Source organism: Rhinolophus hipposideros, assembly GCF_964194185.1.
Source record: "Rhinolophus hipposideros genome assembly, chromosome: 1".
Classification (NCBI taxonomy): Eukaryota; Metazoa; Chordata; class Mammalia; order Chiroptera; family Rhinolophidae; genus Rhinolophus; species Rhinolophus hipposideros.
The window spans coordinates 10,777,913-10,802,042 of NC_138047.1; the positions used below are offsets into that span (position 1 = coordinate 10,777,913).

General features: G+C 37.8%; 1 protein-coding gene across 3 annotated transcripts in view; it reads right to left on the minus strand.

Moving 5' to 3' along the window:
- LOC308508178 (ankyrin repeat domain-containing protein 26-like) overlaps nucleotides 1–18,538 on the minus strand; it is a 109,243-nt gene extending 90,705 nt beyond the window's left edge. For 2 of the 3 annotated variants that reach the window (XM_081074557.1, XM_081074556.1), the window contains exons 1-6: nucleotides 18,072–18,538; nucleotides 14,284–14,398; nucleotides 13,955–14,128; nucleotides 9,509–9,615; nucleotides 6,073–6,143; nucleotides 1,235–1,291 (exon numbers count right to left, since the gene is read on the minus strand). In XM_081074557.1, coding sequence (XP_080930683.1) covers nucleotides 1,235–1,291; nucleotides 6,073–6,143; nucleotides 9,509–9,615; nucleotides 13,955–14,128; nucleotides 14,284–14,398; nucleotides 18,072–18,322 — 775 coding nt within the window. In that variant the 5' untranslated portion in view covers nucleotides 18,323–18,538. The remainder of the gene's footprint in view (nucleotides 1–1,234; nucleotides 1,292–6,072; nucleotides 6,144–9,508; nucleotides 9,616–13,954; nucleotides 14,129–14,283; nucleotides 14,399–18,071) is intronic. The other variant, XM_081074558.1, reaches the window with a different exon arrangement.
- Nucleotides 18,539–24,130: the final 5,592 nt, after the last annotated feature.

Sequence of the window (24,130 nt, forward strand, 5' to 3'; positions counted from 1 at the left end):
GTACTTTCTGCTCAATTGTGCTATGAACCTAAAACTGCTCTAATAAATAATTATTAATTTTTTAAAAAAAGGTATCCACTGAACCTGCTATTACCATATATTAATATATTAATGCTATTTTCAAGACACAGTCACCTTGAAAATTAAGATAAAGATCTAAGTATCAGAATATGGGTATTATCCACCCAACTGAATGAAGTATACGAAAATCCATAAATAAAGCAAATCATTTTAGTTGCATACTTAGGCAAGAAAATAATTGATAAATATGATTGAACATCTTGCTTTATCATGACGAAAGGGATGTACTGCAAAGTGAATCAAAACTGAATCATTCCTAGACTTAAAAGGCAATTTTATTCTAATTTTAAATTAGAAATCATTATGCTGATTTTATCTAAAAATTACATGGAAAGATTAATCAGGTAAAAAGGAAACATTATAAGTACCATAGTAATTTATGTACAAATACCTGTTAAATAGTTTAAAAAGGCAAAAAAATAACCAGCACTGAAATTTACCATGGATGATACAACTGAAACCAGTACCATGGCATGTCAACATATTACTTGCTATTAAAATAAAATGTTAAGACAGTGCCAAAAATTTAAGTCAGGGCTATAACTGCTGTGCAGGAAGATTGCATACAGCAGGCCTAACTGCTATCCTTCGAAAGTCCTACTTGAATGGCTCACCCTTGGCCGGTGTCTGGAAACCTGGATTCCCACCATTCCCTAACCAAACGTGGCTCCCAGGACCTAAGGTGTTTGTACAAGATGGTTCGTGCTAAACACTTGCTTTCCTTCTGGGAATCTGGTACGTGCTGGGGGAGCTTGCCTACGTGACTGGTGTGCCATAAAAGCATTCGGCGCTGTGTCTAAGGAGACTCTGCTTCTGCTAGACAGCATTTCACATGTGGTGCCAGATTTTGACAGAGGAGGAATTGGCACATCCTGGTAACTCAACAGGGAGATGACTCTTGGAAGTTTGTGCCTGGTATCCTCCAGATTCTGGCCCATACACCTTTTCTCTTTGATGATTTTGCTTTGACCCTTTCACTGTAATAAATTACAGGCATGAGTACAATTACATGCTGAGTCGTGTAAAGTTTTCTGGTGAGTAAGCAAACCTCAATGTGGTTTTAGGAACCTCTAACAAATTGCATTATATGAAATTTTATTATTTGGGTTGATGTTTTACATGATTATAATCAAAAGGTTATTTCACAGAATACCTGTGCTTGAATTTGTTTTTCTTGATACTTGTTTTGGAGATTCCTGTAGATCTATATCTATTTAATAAAGGCATAAAAGGGAAAATTAAACAACGATGTCAGAAAATAATGTGAAATAAGTAACAATCCTATTTTAATCAGAATAAAAAATGGAAAACCTTAATGACAATATGTTCTACAGTATGAAAGTTCCTATAAAGAAAATGAAGAGATCACACTGTCAATTTTCTCCAACTAAGGAAGGTTTAATTCCTTTTTATAATAGTTATCAATCAAGTAACTGGAATAAATATAGAAAAACATATAATTATCATCCATAATACAATAATGTACTACTGATGATAGAGTTCGTATTGTTTCTAATCTTTTTCTTAATTTCTCACCTATTAAGGCAGTGGTTGACAGAACAAGCCAAAAAATTACTGTATTTTGCCATGTATGATGCGCACCCACATTTTTGGCCCAAACTTTCAGGGGAAAAAAAAATCTTCCATTTTAATTCAAATTTTTATTTGTTTACATTTAGGTACTTGTTTTTTTTTATTAGAAAGGAATTTTAGCATTTATTTTTTAACATATTATGGTACAAGAAATTTTATGCAACAAATAATTACAAAACACAAGAACACATACAAGGTACAAGAGATTTTATGTACCTGTAACAAATTTACAATATTTACGCATCATAGAAGGTCAAGAACTCTTCGACGTTGCAAGTTCGTCTTAAGTTCAACAAAACCGATTATCGTATTCCAGGGTATTATTTTGCATACAGATATTGTTATTGATTTCTGGAGTTAACACTTTTAACTCATAAGCATAACTAAAAAAATTAAAAACTTTTATATAGATACATTATTAGTACTACCCATGTACAATGTGTATCCTTATTTTTCCGTCACAAGTTTAGGAAAAGAAATACGCAATATACATAGCAAAATACAGTATAACCAAAATGTACAATGACTTATCCATGGATATTCCATCAAATTCAACATGTATAAAATAAAAGTGGTCTTCCCTGCTGCTCTTCTCCATGCATCTGATAGAGTCCTATTCACTCCTCACGTCCAATTAAATGCTGGTGCACAATATGGAAACCTATGAATCATCTCAGATTTCTCTCTCCCCACTAAAGTTTTATATTCAACCATCACTAAATCATGTTAACTGTACCTCTTTTCTGTCTCTGCTTTATTTTACCACAGCCACTGCCCTAGTCAAACATGGGCTCTTAACAGATGGCTTTCACAAGGGAAAAAACAAAAACAAAACACCACTGATTATGGTTATTTCTTAAATGAATAAGATTTTTTTCCAGCAAAACAAATGAGAAAGAGACAGTCTAGAAAAAGACCAACATTTTAAATTGAATAAATTGAGCTTCCTCACTTTTGTTTCTTTCAGCATGGATGGGTAAAAATGTCTTGGTGAACTGATAATAGTCCAAGGAAGGAAAAGCTTCCTTTGTCTGCCAGCCTCTTTATGTGGTTTCCTCCAACCTATCCTCTATATGAGGGGACAGTCAACTATGGTCCACAGGGCAACTCCACCCCGCCATCTGGTTTTGTATATAAAGTTTTACTGGAGCAGTCTTGCCTGTTCACTTACGTACAGCCATGACTGCTTTCACACCATAATGGCAGATTTGAGTAGCTGTGACAGAGACCAAATGGCCTAAAATCAGGCCCTTTACAGAAAAAGCTTGCTGGTCCCTGCTTTATACCACAACCAGAGTGTCCGAATCTACTCTTGTTCCTCTTCTGCACAAAACTCTCCCATGAGCCCCTGCAGTAACCACTGATGGCTCCCTGCCCACTAGCCATTCCTTAGTCTTCATTCTCGCTGGAGAACCACAACTCTGTGTGGATATTTATTGTCCCAATACATAAAGAAGGTGGCTTCTCCTCAGCTCCAGAAAAGGAAATATTATACTAAGCTAACCACAGTGACTAGTTTCACCACTAACTGGTATAGGAATGAGCATGTGATGTACTCCAGCCTATAAATGTCACGGGGAGTCTACTGAAAGCCTCTGTTTTCTTCCTGTTTAAAAGAAACACATAGCTCAACATCACTAATCATCAGAGAAATTCAAATCAAAACCACAATGAGATACCACCTCACACCTGTCAGATGGTTATCATCAAAATGGGAACAAATAACAAGTGCTGACAGGGATGTGGAGAAAAGGGAACCCTTGTGCACTGTTGGTGGTGTTGTAAATCGGTGCAGTCACTATGGAAAACAGCATAGAGATTCCTCATAAAATTAAAACTTGAACTACCATATGACCCAGCAATTCCACTTCTGGTTATTTGTTCAAAGAAAACAAAAATACTAATTCAAAATGATATCTGCACCCCTAGGTTCACTGTAGCATTATTTACAATAGCCACGATACAGAAGTATCATAGGTGTCCTTCGGTAGATGAACGGATAAAGGTGTGCTGAATATACCATATATACACAAGGGATATTACTCATCCATAAACTTGCCATTTGCAACAACATGGATGTTCCTAGAGGGTATTATGCTAAGTGAAGTAAGATAGAGGAAGACAAATACCGTAAGACCTTGCTTATATGTGGAATCTAAAAAAGCAAGACAAACAAAATAGAAACAAACTCATAGCTACAAAGAACAACCTGATGTTTGCCAGACGACAGAGAGTTGAGGGGATGGATGAAAAAGAAGGTGAATGAGAAATACAAACTTCCAGTTATAAAATAAGCCACAGGGATCGCGTACAGGAGAGGCAATATGTCAATAATATTGTAGTAACTTTGCATGGTGATAGTTGGTGACTAGACGTATCGTGGTGATCACCTCGTAAGGTATAAAAATGGCAAATCACTATGTTGTACTCCTGAAACTAATATTATATCTCATGCCAACTATATTTTAAAGAAAAATTTAAAAAGAGAAACATGTAAAGAAAAGCAGTCCTTTCAGCCTTTGGACATTGTGGTGAGAATATGATGCTTGGAGGCATTGCTAATTAGCTGACCAGGAAACGAGACTTAAACAAAACACTGACAGCCTCACAGCTGAAAAGGGCCACCACCGGGGTCCGGATGGCATCACTGAACCCCAACACCACCCTGGTTCCTGTAGTTTTAGTCTCTGTTAACTAGGTCACCTGTTATCTGCAGCTAAAAGCATTCTATCGGAATCATTTCCCAAGGCCTACAGGATCAGAGCGACTCCTACCTCTAGTACTAAAGACTTTCTGGAGCTTGCCTTACCTAGGTATTCACCTCCTTGGCAACCATCCCCTCAGCACACTTTTGGCACCATCAAAACTGAGCTGCTCAGACATCCTGCAGAGTTCACTTGGACATTGGAGCCTATGCCTGTGGCTCCTTCTGCAACCCTGTAACCTTGAGAGTTGTCCCTCCTGCCCAACCGGTCCTTCTGCCTCTTTACCTGGCCCCCTTCACTCGCTCTGCATGCTTCCCTTCATCCTACCCAGATTTTTACAACTCTGATTCCTCATATGGACTGAAAGTGTCTGGCACATACCACCCACCAATAAAAACAATAAATAATGATAATCATAAGCTCTCCATGGGTTCTGATGCCTAGTAAGCACCGTATAAAGTATAGTAAAGACTAAAAATGACAATATTGAGCTCTTGGAGAGCAGGGCCGGTGCTTTTAAAACACTTGTGTTCTGCAGCATCAGAGTAACACTTAGTACCTGAAAGACACTAGAGGGTCACACAGCAAACCATTACACGGACAAATGAATAAATGAATAAAAAGGTTTCCTTTTCATTAAAAACCACAGAAATAAACCAGGGACAGGTCTATATTATGAGCACCTTAAAGACCAAACTCCATGTCATCTTCATGTTTCCGATAACTTACAAAACCAACCTACGGAAGTTCTTGATAGAGGGCTACTAAGTGAAAGGGGTCCTCATGCATTCAGATTGCAAAACGCACAAGGTGCCACATCCAGTGAGTACAGCAGCATTTTTGCCATTGTGAAGCTTTTTCTACTTTTATCATAATGTTTTGAGACCCAAGGATGGCCATGTGAATATTTATTATGATTATCTTTTGACTAATGGCAACAGAATATCTTGTTCTAAAGAAATTACAATGTCATGACAATTATCCAACAAATATAAGGAAACATCTTCTAATGAAGTCAACGTGTCTCATTCTGTTGTAACTTATGAGGAACGAAGGTGATAATAGTGAAACCTTGTTAGTATATCTGTATGGAAAATAACCTATGCTTCTCAACAAGACATTGCTTTTCTGACTTGCATAGTACCAGTAGATATCTTTATAAAACAATATCATTGGGATTGCTGCACAGTGGCTAGTTTTGTAGTTCTTATTGTTTGCCATTTGTTTATAGCACCAGGAAGGTATTACGGAGTTCCTAGTTTTTGTTACATTTTTAGTGAGACCAATCACTATGTAATAACAAGTATTCATTTGCTAGATGTAATCCATTCGCTATAAATATTACACAAAAGATCCGTTTTTAATACAAGATGATTATAGAGGAAACATACAACATACTAAATTAAAAATCTTTTTTCTTATTTATGCAAAGATGTATGGCATTTTAGGGATCATGACTAAATAAACAAATTTCTTCTCACGTAATACTGTCTCAGATTTTAAATTACCTACAATTAACTTGTATAATAATTTTGAATACTAGACTAGTAAGAATGAAATTAATTAAGAAAGAAAATATATACATACAATTTACACATTGTTTTTTTCACTGCTCTTTCATTAACAAAATTTCCTTACTCTTACTTTATCCATAGTAGAACCACCAAGAGTAATTCACAATCAGAAGTCTTACCTAGATTGCTGTTCTCAGAAGATATTTTACATCTCCCTTCTTCTTTAGATTCAAAAATTAGTTTGTGATTGCTGTATATAAAAAAGGTGATAAATAGTATTATTATCTTAAAACTGATATAAAAAATTTATCAAATATATTAATTTCTTAGCGTATTTCAGATAATATCAGAGCTAATATTAAAACTTCAATTATCCCATACAGTTCAAATTTATAAGTTCAACAAACTTTTTATAAAGCATGTTCTTAAAGAAGAAAAAAAAGGAAGGTGAACCAGTCATGAATTGCGGGCAGTATAGTTCAGCCAATTAATTATAGTTAGCTTGACATAAAAGCAAGTGTCTTGAACTCAGAAGTCCTACCATGTTTCCCCAAAAATAAGATCTAGCCGGACAATCAGCTGTAATGCATCTTTTGGAGAAAAAATTAATATAAGACCCAGTCTTATTTTACTATAATATAAGACCAGGTATAAATTATAATATGATATAATATAATATAATATAATATACCGGGTCTTATGTAATATAATAATATTACATTATAATATAATACAATACAAATATGATATATTATATTAATTATAATATAATACCATTATATTAATTTTTGCTCCAAAAGACGCATTAGAGCTGATAGTCCGGCTAGGTCTTATTTTCGGGGAAACACGGTAGCTCTGTAATAGCTATTCATAGTTCTAAGACAAGTTGCTTCTCTCTGGCTCAAAGTCCTCCTCTATAAAACAAGCATCTCACTGCCTTATTTTACCAGGTTGTTAGAGGAAATGAGATAATATACCAAAACAGTGCTCAGAGAAATAATAAGGCAATGAAATGAATTGCTCTTAAACTTTATTTGTAGAAACTATTTTGGACTCCCAAATAAACCCTAATGTGTGTTTTACATAGGTTCTGACATTCAAATGTTGCAGTTTTTAGGAAATGTTATTAATTTTGGTTATTAGCTACTCTTTTTTGTGGTTTGTAATTCAGGGCATCTCAGCTATTATAAAATTTGTAACTAAATTTATTTATAAATATATTACCTCATTAAATCAGATAACATAATGGTCCCCTATTCTTGTAGCTAATCCCACTGACTGCAGAGAAGTAACAGAAGTAAAACTTGGCTTGGACTGCTACCGTCTGGTCTGTACCTCCTCAAACTCTGAACCCGCAGGCCTTATTAGAATGATGCTTAACCTCCCTGTCCATCCCCATTGACTGGGAACATATCGCCTTCCTTTTACACATACATACTGATGAGTCATGGGTGGGCTCAGATATTCTAGTGTTAAATAACCTACTTTAGATTCAGTTTCAGGGCTCTCTGTTGACTGGCTTCCCTGTGAAGCACAAGGGAAACCATTTTGAAACCTGAGGGAGATTCAAGTCACTTCAAAGAGTCGTTATTATGAAAAAGAGATCACTTGAGAGGTCAACCTTAATTATGGAACCTCAGGCATCTTGGTGCCTCCTACTCTGGGAAGGGCGATATGGGACCTTCCAGGACCTAAGGGAAGGAGCTCTAGGGGATATCAAGCAGCCGTGGGGTGCATATCTGGTAACAAAGGAGAAAGGAAAGTCTGATCTTTTCCTGCAGCATTATTTGACCCTTTCTGACAGCTCAGAATGGTGCCAACTGACATCTGCTAGCAGAACACACAAGACGCTCAAGACACAAACAAGACGCTCAAAGGATAACTCGCTCAAAGGGTACCTCATTGTGAAGGTCTGGGCTGAGCTGTGGCCCAGTGTAGGTTTCCAGTGTGTGTGGGGGGGAGATATGTGTGGCTAAAGCTGGGAGGCCCAACTCCTAGGCCAGGGTGCTGGTGCTTTGGAATAGGGGCTGAGCACACAAACACCTGTAGGTAAACTAAGGAATGTTGTAACTTTTAAGTCCAAGTGTGGAAAACCATGAACACGGAGGATTCTGGATCAGCAAGGGCAACCTGGGAGCAAAGGTCAGTCATGACTACAAGGTCAGGCAATAAAGTTCGCGAACTCATCCTACCCACCTCATTGCTGAATATCACTAGGGTTACCTTCCAAGTACTCCCCTTGGGAAGCCATGCACTAATGCGAGCACCTAGTCTACGCTTCAAAGCAGTTTCGGAACTCCTTCTGGAATGGCCATCAGCTCTGTCGTCGTATTACCCTTGATGTCCTGAATGTCATCAAAATGTCTTTCTTTGAATATTTCCTTTCTCTTTGGGTAAAGAAAGAAGTCATTGGGGGCCAGATTAGGTGAGTAGGGAGGGTGTTCCAATACAGTGATTTGTTTACTAACTAAAAACCCCCTCACAGACAGTGCTGTGTGAGCTGGTGCATTGTCGTGATGCAAGAGCCATGAATTGTTGACAAAAAGTTCAGGTCGTTTTTATCTAACTTTCTCATGCAGCCTTTTCAGCACTTCCAAATAGTACACATGGTTAACTGTTTGTACAGTTAGTACAAATTCATAATGAATGATCCCTCTGATATCAAAAAAACATTAGCAACATCGTTTTGACTCATGATTTGGACTGACTGAAATTTTTTGGTCGTAGAGAATTGTCTGACTTCCGTTGTGCACTTTGACGCTTTGTTTCAGGGTTGTATTGGTACACCTATGTTTCATCACCAGTGATAACATGGCCCAAAACATCGTCTTGCTTCTCCAAAAGGTCTTGGCAAACTTTTGACTCTCCTTTGCTTTTGTTCATTGGTGAGTTCTTTCAGGACCATTTTTGCACACACCTTTCTCATGCCAAGATTTTCAGTTAAGATTTTCCTGTTTCTCTATGTTTACTTGGTCTGCTGTGCTTCTCACAGTAAGCCAACGATTTTGACATACAATTTGACCAATTTTGAAATGTTTTCGTCAGTTCTGCTCGTAATTGGCCACCCTGACCTCTCTTCATCAGTGATGCGTTCTCACCCCTCAGAAAAACATTTAACCCATTTGTACACTGCCGTTTTCTGCATGGCCTTATCCCCATAAACTTGGACTAACATGTCCCTGATTTCATTTCCACTCTTGCCAAGTTTAACAAGAAATTTAATGTTTGTTCATTGCTCTAATTCAAGCACAGACATTCTCACAACCGCACACAAAAACACACAATAATGAACGCCACTCAGCAAGACACCGCCACATGTTGACACGAACACAGCTGTGAGACACTGATATAGCAAGGTTGTGAAACCGTACCAATGTAACCTTACTTGCTAATGTAAGCACATGATGGCAAGTTCGTGAACTTAATTGTCAGACCGCGTATACTGTTCTTCCTTTGCCCAGTCAGAACAATTGCTTTTCTACCTAAATGATAATGCGTTGATGTTTTCCAGTATATAATTGTAAGTTAATCTTCTTCTTATTCATTTATTTTCTGACTTGATTGTTACCACTTCAGAATACTAAGGTTAAACAAAAAAAGAATGAACAACTGTACCTTTTCATCTTATCAACCGCATGTACGTTTGCATTTCTTTTTACTAAAAATTCCACCATTTGTTGATTATTTTCACGTACAGCAAGTAAAAGGGGTGTGAGATCATCCTGTAAAACAGAGAAAACAATTTATAACCTATAAAATTATATATTTCTAAACTGAATTTTAAGACTCATAAAAGATCCTCTGCACTTAAACATATAATAAATAAAAAGCAGCCCCCTGTGCTGTGATCTGCTGCTCCTTCCCTTTAAAATACCCTCCTTCTACGTCTCCAGCAGATGAACTGCAAGCTCATTCTCCAGAACTCCCTTCAAACACTGGCAGTCCTGGTTTCAGGAATCTTTGGGCCTATCACAGCCTCTATCGTAGTATAACTGCAGTGATTTTATTATTCCCCGTCTGAACCGAGAGCCTTTGAGGGCAGGGGCTATGTTTCATCTCTGTAACTCCAAACTCTAAAACATAGTAGTAAGTGCGTTCAGTATTTTTATTGACTTAATCACCAAAATGATTATCTCTGAGTAGTGTTTCTAAAATTATATTCCAAAGAATATGTACTTTATTGGAAGTTAAGTACTGTGTCCCAACAGGAAGATTCCAGAAAGATCACCTGTTTTTGAGAAAACTGTGCTGTATATGCCTATTACTAAAGAAATGTTTCACTTTGCTTAATCCCCATTTGATAATGCTTTTCTGTGGCAAACATTTACATTTGAGAAGTTACAGAGTTTCAGGGATACAGTTTTGAGAGCTTTTCAACAGGGTGAAGACTTTCTCCAACTTATACAAACTTGCTTGCTTCTCTTCTATCAGGATCCCAGGATCTCAGGATCCCAGATGTCAACTTCAGGCTCTCCTGCTCCAAAAGGATCACTAAGGAAATGGACTCTACGTTATAAAGAGATAGGCTTCACATGAACTTTGATTGCTTATGAATAAATGGTCCATGGGTTTTCTCCTATTATAAGAACACCGATTTTTATCTTAGCTGTTAGAAAGCTCAATATGAAATTTTATTCTCAATTATAGTGATAATCTTGGGACCCTAATGCATATCTATTTTTTTAAAAGTCTGTTTTTATTCTAGTTCCATTTAATTGCTACTTAAAATTATTTTATAGTTTAGGCAAAATATAAATTAGAAACAAAAATATCATGGCTTATCAATAAACATTTTAATACTCATCTATATAGATTATTTTTAGCATAATGAAAGCTACTAAATCACTGACATTTTTAAGAAACAATGCTGAGGGGAAAGATATAACATTGTCTGGAATATGCATAACCTCTCCAACTATAACCATAAACCTCGTAAGACTTAGAGACATTTCAATGGAAATATGATTATAGAACATATAAAGAAGAGTTTTTAAAAAAAAACAAATTCTAACTTGAAAAATTCAATCTCATTGTAAAGAGATTAATATCAAATATAAAATACATATAATAAATCAACATAGATTTATTATATGTCTTGAAATCTTGAAATGTTTATCAAAATATACTGTAAAACAGGAATCGTAACCTCCAGTACTTACGGAGGCAAAGAAGGTGACCAAAGTAAGTGAAGAACCCAGGTGGGGACATTAGGAAACTAGAGAACACACGTCCCATGTAAGAGGCACAGCCTTGCCACAGCACACCCACTGTAGTCAGGGCTGAAGGGGACCAGGTTTGATTCTTTAGAGAAGCTTGACATCCAGATTTCTACTGAGTCTCCAAAATTGTCAGTGTTGACTCAATATATGGAGGCAAACTAAACATACCCAGGGGCCACATTTAGTCTATTGCCCACTTGGGATTTTATATATTTGCTGTTTCCAAATGGTTGTGTATAATGTGAATATTTGTATGTAAAATCTTTCTTTAGTATCACATGCTTTATCAAAAAAATGGGCCCCAACATGTAATAAAAATTGTTATTTAAACTCATTATACCCACTTCAAGAATTTTTCCAATATTTATTCAAATCACACTCTATTTATATTTATTTTTCACAGATTGTTAATCAAATGGGTAATTACATCATAGGACTGCTGAAACGAAATTATTAAAACAGTTCCCATCTTTATTGGTACTAACTTCATGGTTTTTGATAATTTGATGTTTAAAACTGTCATCCTGATTATGCCAGGACTCCACGAATTTAACAGACATACTGAGACAGTCTGTCATGCAGCTTCAACTAAAAGGAAGGTTCATGATTTTCTATTACTGAAGGAAAACCCTGCTTGCAGTAAACATTTATTCATCTACTAACCTGAGCATGAACAAAAGATGTAAAATTCTTAAAGGGTCAAATTCTACTTATTAGTAGATTACCTATCAACAAATTTCTAAAGATTCTCTGAGTGCCAGTGAATGAATGATGGCTGAAAGGAAACAGGTAGGTGTTCTTTAATCTAGTAGATACCGCCAGTGATATTCCCTTTCACTTCTCGAGCCCAGAGGTACAGATAGTTCAAAGTCAGGCTAAGACTGTTGAAAAGGAGAGAGTTGACGAAAGTATCACCTCTCAAACGCCACCTCTTCTAGAGATTTCTTCAGTTTTTGAGATGTGAATTGATACATTATACTTATCCATGCAGGAGTTCTTAATACAACCAAGAGTTGTATCAGAATCTCAAGGAAATATTTCTAAATACACACGTGCAGGCCTTATTAGATTTACTCAATCAAAATCTTCAGGAAAGAGCCTCGGCTCGTAAATTTTTTAAAGTTCCTCAGGTGATTGTGATTCGCCAGCACAATTCTAGCTGAGAACTAGTGCAGCAGACAATCACTTCAGTCTCTCTTTTCTCACCTACATGGCCAATTCCCTGTCATTTGAGGATTCGTCAAAAGTGGAAGAGATATGTCACTTATCAAAACTGCACTTATTTTCCTGGGTAGGTGTGGAAACAAGACTAATGAACTTAAAATACAACTTGATTTGTAAACTCCCTACTTCCCATCAAGACATTCTAGATTTCACACGAGAGTTTAGACTTTTATCTAAGTGGCTGTTTCTGCCAAAACAGGATAATATGTCAGTTAATTATTTGTCCTTCTCTCCTGTTTCTCACTTAATCACCACCTGTTCACTGCCAATCTGGTGGCTTCAGAGCCCTCTAAGAACTGATCTCCAGGCAAGTTTCCAACTCACTAACTCTCCCTCCCAAACTAAGGATTATTATCCCTGAAAACTGGAGAGCACCATGCCTAACCATATCAACTAAAGGAAAAGCAAAAATAAAAACCTCTTCTTATTATTTCCCCTCAGTGGCCAAATTCCCAAATAGGCCTGCATAGTTCAGATAGCTCTTTCCTTTTCCCTTTCTTTTTTCCCTCTTAAGCTTTGGCCAATGGGAGCTAAATCACTTTTATATAAATCACCTTTTTATAACACAGGAACTTGTTAACAGCAGGAAGATTTCTATGATACTGTAAAAACCTTTTGTTTTGTTTGAGTTTTAAGATCAAGCCTATTTCCAAGGAAAATTTGGTTTTCTGTGTTACTTTCCATGAATTGGGAAAAAACTTGGACGGGAAAAAAATATTTGAAAAAGAAAGTTTTGCCTTTGACTAATTGTGTTTTCACAAATATTTGCTGTAAATGTATAAAAGACAGCTGTGCCTTCTACTACTTCTTCAGAAGTATCATTATATAAAGTGCAATCTTCAACAATTAAGTTCAAAATGTTTTCATTCAGGGAACTGTCTGACTTGCAAACATGTAAAATTGACCCTACCGGTGCCACCCGAGAGCATTCCTGCCGGGGTTGCAGTGACGAGAGGATGTACATCCAGGAGCAAAAGCGTGTGAACGCGTCCCCATCACCTGCTCCCTCTGTACACCTACAACCCCCCAGGACCTGCGCGAGGCTGAGCAGGAGCCTCACTCTGAGGGGGAGACCCCGAGGGAGGCCGTGGCTGGCAGAGGGGTGCCGAGCACAGGCAGGTGTCCTTGCTGGGTGCCCAGACGTGACTGACCCTCCTGCCCAGTCTTCAGAACCCCGGGGTCCTGGGGTGCCCGGGGCCTGCGGCCTGCTGCTTCTCCTCCCCACACACACACCCCCAGCTCCCCCTGCCGGGTACCAGGTCTCCATTCCTCCTCCCACCCGTCCCCAGCAGCGCCCATGTCCTAAGGCCCTGCCTGCACAGAGCCACCCCTACCCACATGACTTCCCTCCCCCAAGACCTTCAGTGCTTGGTGGTCTCTGAGCCTGGCACCCTCTCCCACACAGAAAAGCAAGTGCTTCCTTCTGGGAGCTGGGAGGCAGAGCTGGGCCCTTTCTGTGGACACCTCATTTCCAGCCTCCCTGACTTGGCTTTGGAGTTGTTTTCGTGGTGACCGGGCCTGATGTACAATATGCAATACATATCTGCTAGAAATACAACGCTTGGGGCTACAGAGACGCGTATTGCAAATGTTGTGTAAATAATCCATTGATCTATACCTTGTTCCTTGCTTCCATATCTGCCTGGTGTTGCAGCAGCTTTGCGGCTATTGCGATGTTCCAACCCAGGGCTGCGTAGTGGAGAGCGGTGTTGCCATGGATGTCCATTATATTTGGATCAGCACCACATTCCAGCAGGAGACTCACACACTCCTCTTCTTGACACTGTACGGCCTGTGGATTATGCCCAGAAATAGATGGTAAATTCTGGGAATTCAAAGTAGGCATTCCACAACTTTCCCCAATCGGTTCTAGTTAATCGAGATACATTCATTTTTATCCTAAATAATGAAATCCATCTGGTGTTGACATAGCTGGCTACCACGTACCTTCATCAGAGCTGTCCTGTTCTCATTGTCACGGAGGTTCAGCTCACATTTCCTGTCTGTTAGCAGAGTCACCACTCCCAGGTGACCACAGGCACAGGCCAGATGCAGAGCGGTCCTACGAGGGTGACAAGGTTTTTTTAGGACATTACAGGGCACTGTCTCAAACATGCAATTCCTCACGTAACTGTGAACGTGAGATGCTATTCCTAGGCCTTCTAAACCAATGTGGAGTTTGTTTCTGGGCAAAGGACGGTATTTACTAGCTCTTGTCACTCACCACATGAATGAAAGAACAGCCTATGTGAGTAGAGAGGACATGACCTGGGGATTCAGCTCAACATGGGTTTGATCCCACTTCAACTCTGTCACTTGTTAGCTATCCCTTAGCCTTTGTGGGCCTCGATTTCCTCAGCAACAAAATGGGCATAAAAACAGTAGTTACCTCGCAGGACACAGGACTGCTTAACTGACATCTGTGCAAAGAGTTTACTACACTTCCTACCACAAAACACAGCTGAATAATTAATTGTTAGATAATATTATAGAGGTTACTATCACTACTACTTCACAAAGATAACATTAAGTAAAATGATATCACTCTACCTACTTTGCAGATATATTTTAAGGATTAGAAAGGACACTGTATTTCAATATTTCTAAGATGCTTATTTTCTCACGTTAACATCTCTGACATTGGAATTCAATTTATAATTCAAAATGTCTTATCACTATGATCGGCAGCATTTTTAAACCTTTCTCACTGGATCATAAAGTAGTGGGCACCCTGCCCTCCGTGCTGCCTTACAAGTGCGACAATGATATTTGAATCAGACCGACTGCAGGTCTAGGCACATGGTTGGCATATAAATAAATTTTACTTCTTAAAAGCATTATGGGGAAGAGGACTAATACAACAAAACAAAACAAGAAAATAATTTTTTTAAAAAAATCTTACTTTGATTTTCAAGAAACTTTAAGTGAAAGAAAATTCAGCATTCAAATGACTAGGGATGGTTCATTTTATTCATTGTTTAGATTTAGCGATTATATGAAAATCGGGTATTTCCAATGATCAGTACTGGTATTTAACTCTAATATACACTTTCAAAAGGGCAGGTAGAGGTTATCATCTACAATTTCCTACCTTCAGAAATACTTTTGTTTGAAAGAAGAAAGAAAAATCTTCAATTGACATAAGGTCCTAATACTTCAATTTTAAATTTCTCATTTGCTTATAATGGGCAACATGAAGGTTTAGGGATGAAAAGGTCCTGAGTGGACTATATTTGCTACATAATAGGTATTCAGATTATATTTGATGAATAAATGGATTGAAACAATGGATAACTATAGGTGGAGAGTTCAGTAATTTTCACGGAAAGTTTTATAAAGTAAAGCAATATTTCTGCGATAGTAACAATCACTTATATTGCTATTTTTATTTTTTCATTGTCATTAGGACACAACTGAAATGATAATCTTTTACATATTTTATGTAATAAAGCTATATATAACAAAAAACATGTGTATAACTATATACTCGTATGTACATAAACTACAGGCACAGATAAAAAGATTCCCTGTACTTCTGAGAAGGCTAAATGTTGTCAGAAGATACCAATCCTCAAAAAATGTTTTAAATAAATGAAAGTGAGAAATTATTTTTATCTGCAAGATTCATATTCCTGCTCTTCCCCAGGAATATTTCATTAATAATAAACTTTTGCTAGCATTTCTATACAACTTCATTTCTATACAAATAGAAATCAGATTTTTAAACAAGGAAAAGAAAATTTCACTTATAATAGAAATGATCAGATATCAATTTTATCCCATTTTGCACATGTTTTTGGCTAACAGAACATCATAGTCTGTTTGTGTGTACAATCAAACTGATTTTTTTCTCCCTTTTCAATCTACCAAAGTACATCTTCGCATGTCAACATACATCAATTATCCATGCCACCTTCAGTGGTCTATATTATTTATTCCATCCTATGAATGCACTGCAATTTATTTATAAAATCTATTCATTTTGCTTAATACATTGCTATTTTAAGCAGTGCTGAGAAAAACAAATTGTAATTTATCTATTATTTTGTAAAGATATTTTAGTATAAATTGAATTGATGGGTAAAGGGAATATATATATTTTAAATGTGGTCCTTATCACCAAATTGCCTATCTGAAAAGTCAGAAGCTATTTGAACTTGAAACAACAGTGTAAGTGCCGTAGCTCCTCACCTTCACACACTTTGTGGTTGGAAAAGGGAATTTCATTTCTCTTTTAACTTAAATCCCTTTTCTCACCAGGAACACTAAATAATTTTCCTATGTCTGTTGGTCACTTGTAGATCAACTGAAAGGACTTTGTCCAGTTAGAGTTGTTTTCTTGTTGATTTCAAAAACTTCTCAGTAAAAGGAAAATATACTTTTTCTCTCATATACATACATCTTGTAAATATTTTGGAAGTACATTTTCTTTTATTTTGTTAATATTATTTTCTGATATACAGAGGGTTATAGTTTTTTTATATTGCTCAGTCTCCAAAATTCTTGCTTTTGAAGTCTTCGCCAACATAAAAAAAGAAAAAACAAAAAAATGTTTTTAACATAATACAGCTATTTTTCCTCAAATCACATTAGCCAAATTTTTCAGTAATTAGCTAACTGAAAGGACATCTAACTTTTTTGTTTTTCGCTTTTTTTGCTTTTGCTCCAAATTCTTGCTTTTGAAGTCTTTGTCAACATAAAAAAATGTATAAATAGACATTTGTGTTTTCTTCGGATACTTTTCTCATTTTGTATATTTTAAATTTTTTAATCTATATTCCATCAGGAACTTAAATTTGTGATTTAAAAATCTAACTAATTTTCTCCAAATACTTAACAGGTATGCCTCCACCATTTATCAGTAATTCACCTTTTCTACTAACATAAAATGTCACCAATATCAAATTCTAAACTTTTACACATATTTGGGTCTTTGAGCATTTTCTATTCTGTTCGAATCATTTATCTTTCTTCTCAGTTATTAGTAAACAATTCGTGGAAATTTATAGCACATGTTAGTATCTAGAATGGCAAATCTTTGTCTACTACACAAAAATTCCCTTTACTTCATCACAATAAGGGACGGCATATGTAACTCAAAAATTTTTAAACCGTATTTTTGTTTGGTTTACGTAAAAATGACAAATAGAGGAAGAGCACACATTTTGAGAAAAAATGAGTCTTCCTATTTAAGACCACAGCCATCTTTCCACTTCAAGGTTCCCTTCTAAGGTACCTCAATAAAGACCATATACTTAGGTGTACACTGACATAAAAGGGATACTGGATTATATCCGAGGAATTTTTAGCCCACCAGTTGCTCTATTATGGGAACTATTTTGCTCGTTATGCACTTTTCTACAGTATATAACATTACGGTATAAAATTGTGACTATCAAAAATAAAATGCTGTATATACTTATTTTCATTTTTATTATTGATATTCAGTTAAATCGCTTTAAAATTGCCAGGAAAGTGCTCTGGCAAATTCATCAAGGGGAATGATGAACGGGTCCTTAAGTTTTCATTTCTGCTGCTCACGAAGTCGGCCTGGGCCCTGGACCCCGGCCACCAGGTAGGGTCCCCTCAACGAAGGGAAGAGCCCAGCATCCTCGGTGACAGGAGGGCCGGGCTCCACCTGGGTGCGCCCGGGCAGGTGAGCCCTTCTCCCAGCTGCCCACAGCTGCCCCCAGCCTCTTCCCAGCCCTGGCAACCAGCCTCGAAGTCCCTATTACCTGTTCATCCTGTCTCTGTCATTCAAGCCGTTTATCCGGAGCAATAGAAGCTGCTGCACTTTCGCTACGTCGCCCACGCTGGCAGCTTTGTGGACCTTACCCAGATCTTTGTCTCGGATGTGGTACCCAGGCCCCAAGGGGACTGTATTCCCAGTCTCAGCCATCATGCCGACGCCTTTGCTCCGCGGGCTAGCTAACGAGCCCAAGGGCGACTTGCCCTTCCGATTCCCGAAGCCAAAAATCTTCTTCATCGCAGAGCCCACCGGCTTCAGAGACGCCTCAGCACCCCCTCGGATTCTCACCTCCTCTTGAGCCCACCACTAGCGCTCTAGGTAAACAAACCGCCTCCCGCCACAACATCCCAACGGGGCAGCGCCAGAGTTCGGAATCTTTCAATCCAAAATAATTGTAACCAAGGAATGCCACTAAACACCAGTGCGCCTGCGTGCCTCCGAGGCTTGTGTCTCTGCGCAAGCGCACAGAGGCACGCAACTAAACTCAAGAGTACCCAGAGCGCATGTGCAGGCCCAGGAGGCTCAAATCTCAGCGGTTCCTTGCGGGCAGTGCTGAGTTCCTTTCTAAACTTGGTGGCATTTGGCCCAGTGTTTCCAGATTTTTGCGAAAGTTAGATTCGCCCAGTGGAAAAGGGGTCTTTGCCTCCGCCTTGGGCTAGAGTGGTGTGGAACTTAAGGGTGCTGAAGGACTCATTCCCCCAGAAAACTCCCCTAAAAAAAATAAATAAATCTCTGAATCTCCTTGTCCCTCAGCTTAGGCCTTTTCCACATCCCTCTGGGTCCCAGCCAATCTGGAGACGGGCTAAAGCGAATGCAACAACAGAAACATGTTTTTGTGGTTTCAGAGATCGTGGCAGTACACATGCACACTTATGAGAAACCAATAAACATTCTTCAAGTAAAGTGAAAATGCATTTCTGTATGCCTCTTAACCCTCTCCTTTGGCCCAGCCTTATGTTTACATTTTCTTTACTATTATTTTCCCCAATTAAATCCTTAATCCAAGATTTGTTTTGGAACATGGTGTAACATTTAAGAACTTCTTAAAAAATGGCTATTCACACGTCGCAAACCATTTTTTCTCACCTACTTTAAAATGCCACTTTATTGTGCATTAAATTCTCAGGTATGTTTTTTCTCCTTCTGGGTTTGTCCGTCTGTTCCATTGAATGATCTGCTTCTTGTATCAACACTCCACTATTTTAACTTCTTTATAAAATATATTTTAATATCCATTACAGTTCCAAAGTTCCCCCTCCTTACTCTTCTTTTTCAGTATTCTTTGGGCAATGTTTACCTAGAAGTTATTTAAGATGAATTTTTCATCAGTATTCCAAATTATTAAAAAAAAATCTTAGTGAGATTTTTATTTTAATTCTGTCAAAAACTAATTTTAACTGAGAATCAATCTCTTGCATCATTGTGTCCAGATACAAGGTATGTCTCTTAATTTCAGCCTATTTTATGTACCTCATTAGCTTTTGGTAGTTTTTTCCTTATGTAAATCCTGCCCACTTCTTGATATATTTATTATATATGTCGGATTTCTATTTTTATTGTGATAGTATATTTTTTCCATTATAATTTGTAAGTGATGATTATTTTGATATCTGTGTATTTGAAAACCAGAGTGAAGAATTTTTAAAGTTATAATTTTGTAACAGAAGGAGTTGACAGTTTCTGGAAGATTCTTAGGGAAGGCACAAACTGGAGGGTAAAAATTTCACCAGAAAGATGGAATATTGAAGTATGCTATGATGCAGAGGGGGAAAAAAAACAAGTAAAATGCAAGCAAGAGAGGCTGTTTTTATTGAACGGTAAGAAATTGCTTTAAAAAATTTTTTTTAACATAATACAGCTATTTTTCCTCAAATCACATTAGCCAAATTTTTCAGTAATTAGCTAACTGAAAGGACATCTAACTTTTTTGTGTCCTTTTAATATTCTCTGTTCCATTGCTTTCTCTACCCAAATCTACTCCCCACTCTTATACCTAGCGATCTTACTCATCTTGTGTAATCTTGTCATCTTCATTGTTATGAAGCCTCTTGTGCTCCACACTTGTCCCATATTCCTTAAGATCTTACAAACTTAAAATCTAAATACTCATTTCCTTCCTCTTGCTTCCATATTTCTCTATCAGCAACTCCTGTATTTCCATCTTTATTCCGTTTCTTAGGAAAACAAAATATGTTGCCTCCATACTCCATAGAAACTAGTATAAATAGCTGAGTGAATAAAAAAGTTCCTTTTAATTCTTTTTTGGTTTTTTGGGTTTTTTTTAAATTTTATTGGGGAATATTTAGGAACAGTGTGTTTCTCCAGGGCCCATCTGCTCCAAGTCATTGTCCTTCCATCTAGTTGTGGAGGGCACAGCTCAGCTCCAATTACAGTTGCCATTTTCAATCTATAGTTGCAGGGGGCGCAGCCCACCATCCCAGTGGGAATTGAACTAGCAACCGTGTTGTTGAGAGCTTGGGCTCTAACCAACTGAGCCATCCTGCTGCCCCTCTGGAAGCTCAGCGGCAGCTTGTTGTCTCCAATCTAGTTGTGGAGGGCGCAGCTCACTGGCCCATGTGGGAATCAAACTGGCAACCCTGTTGTTCAGAGCATGTGCTCTAACCAGCCATCCAACCGCCCCAGCAGCTCCTTTTAATGTAGTACTTGATCCAGTCATTCCAATTACCTGATACAATAGGTGAAGAGGAGACAGGAGCAGGAGGCGACTTACAACAACAGCTAATGCAAAACCAACCAACCCAGAACTCACCAGGTTCCTATTGCATTTGCTAATTATTTCAAGAGCTGACCAAAATAAAAAGTAACAGAAACCACCATTGCACAAGATGAACCAGCCAAATTTGAATGTTTGGCAGCCATATTTTACAGCAAGACAAATGCATAGATATGCATTTAGGTACTTATTCTTCAAAGGTCATTTAATGCCATTTTGTTTTTGTCAGTTGAATAATTTGAAAACAAATTGTTTGGAATTAGCAACTCAGAAGCCGAGTGTCTGGACCTTTAGCAGAAATTGCTGCTGGCATGTACCTACAGGGCTCTGGAGAGTGCTGGGGCTCCTGCTGAGGATTGGGCATCTTCAAAATCAAAACGACAAATTTTCTCAGGCCTATCCAGATTAGCTTGACCAGATGGTTTTAGTGGGTGTGAATAGTTTCAACTACAATCACCAAGCATTTGCCTCTCACAGTTGTCCAACTAGAAAATTATCTTTTGTGCCCTATTTGTCTCTTCAGTATTCCTCAGTGTGACCTATGAGACCAGTAAAGGCTCTCTAGTGACATCTGAAGAGAAGAATCTGACATTTCGTGATGCAGCCTGTAATGAGAATCAAAGACATTACCAGGCTATAGGGAGATAGGAAACACACACCAGGACTCTAGGCCAGTTGTAGAGATTTGGTTGACCCTAGTGTTTTTGAATGGACCAAATATACTCAAGGAGTATATAGTAGGCCAACTCTGAGCTTCTGTGTTCCTTGGTCAAATGCTATCTGAATCCCCAGAGTTTCTTAAAAGAAGTTGGAACTTACAATTTCCCATTCCCGAACTTCTATGAAAATTAATTTTGGATCCAGAGCAGATGCCCTGTAGAACTCAATGCCTATCTGAGACTCAAATAATACCCTGCTTCAGCTTTCCTCCACACTCATTTAATAGTTATGCTAATGGAATTAATAATGTGTTAGAGTAATATTTGTTTTATGATGAAAAACAACTGAAATATGGAGGCTTTAACAAATCTCTTAGGAAAAGTATTTCCAATTCCAGTTCAAAGGCTGTCAATGTTTTCTCCTTGTAAGAGTTACCAAAAAGTCATCGAACAATTTTCTACAACTGGTTCATTTATTCTATGGGATGTGTCTTCCCAGGCATTCTGCTGTATCTACTAAGGAAAACTGAAATGATTATTTCAAAATAATATAAAAACAGAGTCTCTCTTTTGTTCTTCCTGGAAATCCTCTCGCAACCAACTTCTCCAACTGCCTTTATATTTGTCTCTTTTTCCTCCATTTTTTCATATCTCTGTCTCTTTTAATCTCCTAGGAGAGTTATGCAGATGTAACTAACATCTCAGGTTTAAAAACAACTGGTCCTTAACATGCTTCAAGAATAGTGACATTTGAGGTGAGAGCCTAAAATCATTTGTGCCAAGCAAAAAGGAGGAAACATGAAAAATACACCTTTAAATGAAACATATCCACTCATAGTTAACCGGCACACAATCCTACCTTGCGTTTTTTATCTTCCAAAAAAGAAATCAGGGCTGACCCAGTGGCTCAGGCGGTTAGAGCTCCATGCTCCTAACTCTGAAGGCTGCCGGTTCGATTCCCACATGGGCCAGTGGGCTCTCAACCACAGGGTTGCCAGTTCAATTCCTCAAATCCCGCAAGGGATGGTGGGCTCCGCCCCCTGCAACTAAGATTGAACACAGCACCTTGAGCTGAGCTGCCACTGAGCTCCCAGATGGCTCAGTTTGTTGGAGCGCGTCTTCTCAACCACCAGGTTGCCAGTTCGATTCCTCGACTCCCGCAAGGGATGGTGGGATGTGCCCCCCTGCAACTAGCAATGGCAACTGGACCTGGAGCTGAGCTGCGCCCTCCACGACTAAGACTGAAAGGACAACAACTTGACTTGGAAAAAAGTCCTGGAAGTACACACAGTTCCCCAATAAAGTCCTGTTTCCCTTCCCCAATAAAAAATAAATAAAATCAGATTTTCCTCTACAAGAAAACATCCCAGTCATTTAAAATATCTCCTTTACTGTTATACTCACTGGGATACTTTCAGAGATGAAAGTCACTTAATACTCATATTCTCTGTAGCATTGTTTAACCCTCTATGTAGAGTCTGATTCATCTATTCCATGCTCTGCCTGTTGGTGAGGGAATTAGGATAATCAATCTACTAATACCTACTATTCTTTCATTCACTGAAAATGTATTAGCTGACTACCTATAAAGCACTCCATTTAGCCTAGAGACACAAAAGTGTTAAGATTGCTTCCTAGAACTCACCATCAGGAGGGAGAACAATAAATTAGAAAACAGTTTATTACAGAAGTACAAATCAAATGCTACAGAGAAACAGAGAAAGCAGGTGGGTATACAACCTAAATAGAAAAGGGCTGGAGAGAAAAACTAAGAAGTCACCAGCATACAGATGGTAGGAAGATATGGAGAGAAGCTGAAAGGACCAATGATACAATCTTAGAGTTTACCAACATAACAGGGAGAGTGAAGAATAAAGACCCACATGATAATTACTAACTTTTATATGATCATAGAATTGTTATAACAGAATAAAGGGGGAAATAAGATGTGTAACTACCTAAAGCAGTCATTAGAAAGGGTTTCTCTTGTTTCTATTAATTTAGCAACAGTATAAATAGATAATGCTACTAGATCCCTGGATTTGCTCTTTTGGTATTAACTCTATTAATTTTGATAATTATGTAAAAATAACATGACTCCATTTCACTGTAATTTTAAGGAAAAAGAATACTAAGCCATAATATAGTATAATAAAAAATCATGGGATACCAAGACAATAGCTTTGTTTAAAAAGTTAATTTAAAAGTGAGATTCATACACATATCCCATACATGACTGTGAAAAATTACACAAATATTTCAGATTTTGAAAAATCATATGGATTTATATCACCAAAAAAAGTGTTCAAACACTTTTTTGAAAAATCTGTTAATATACGTAACCACTATTCTTGCCTCATGAGATATAATCAGAAAGCAACATCATCTCCTACTACACTTTTAAATATTCAGATTATTTTTCTCCTAAACAAGGTTGAAAAACCTTACTTACTTTCAAGTAATTAAAAAGTCCGTAGAGTTGCTTTTACTCACAAAGCACTGAAACAGAATGTCCAGCCCCCCATAACTACAAGAATGCCAAAAGTCAGAGTTAATCAGCTATGGCAGGCTACATGGCCACTTGCATAGAGTGGAAGGCGGGCAAAGTACTTTTCTTCTTTCCTAATTCCATCCCTGCTTCCTCCGCTGAAC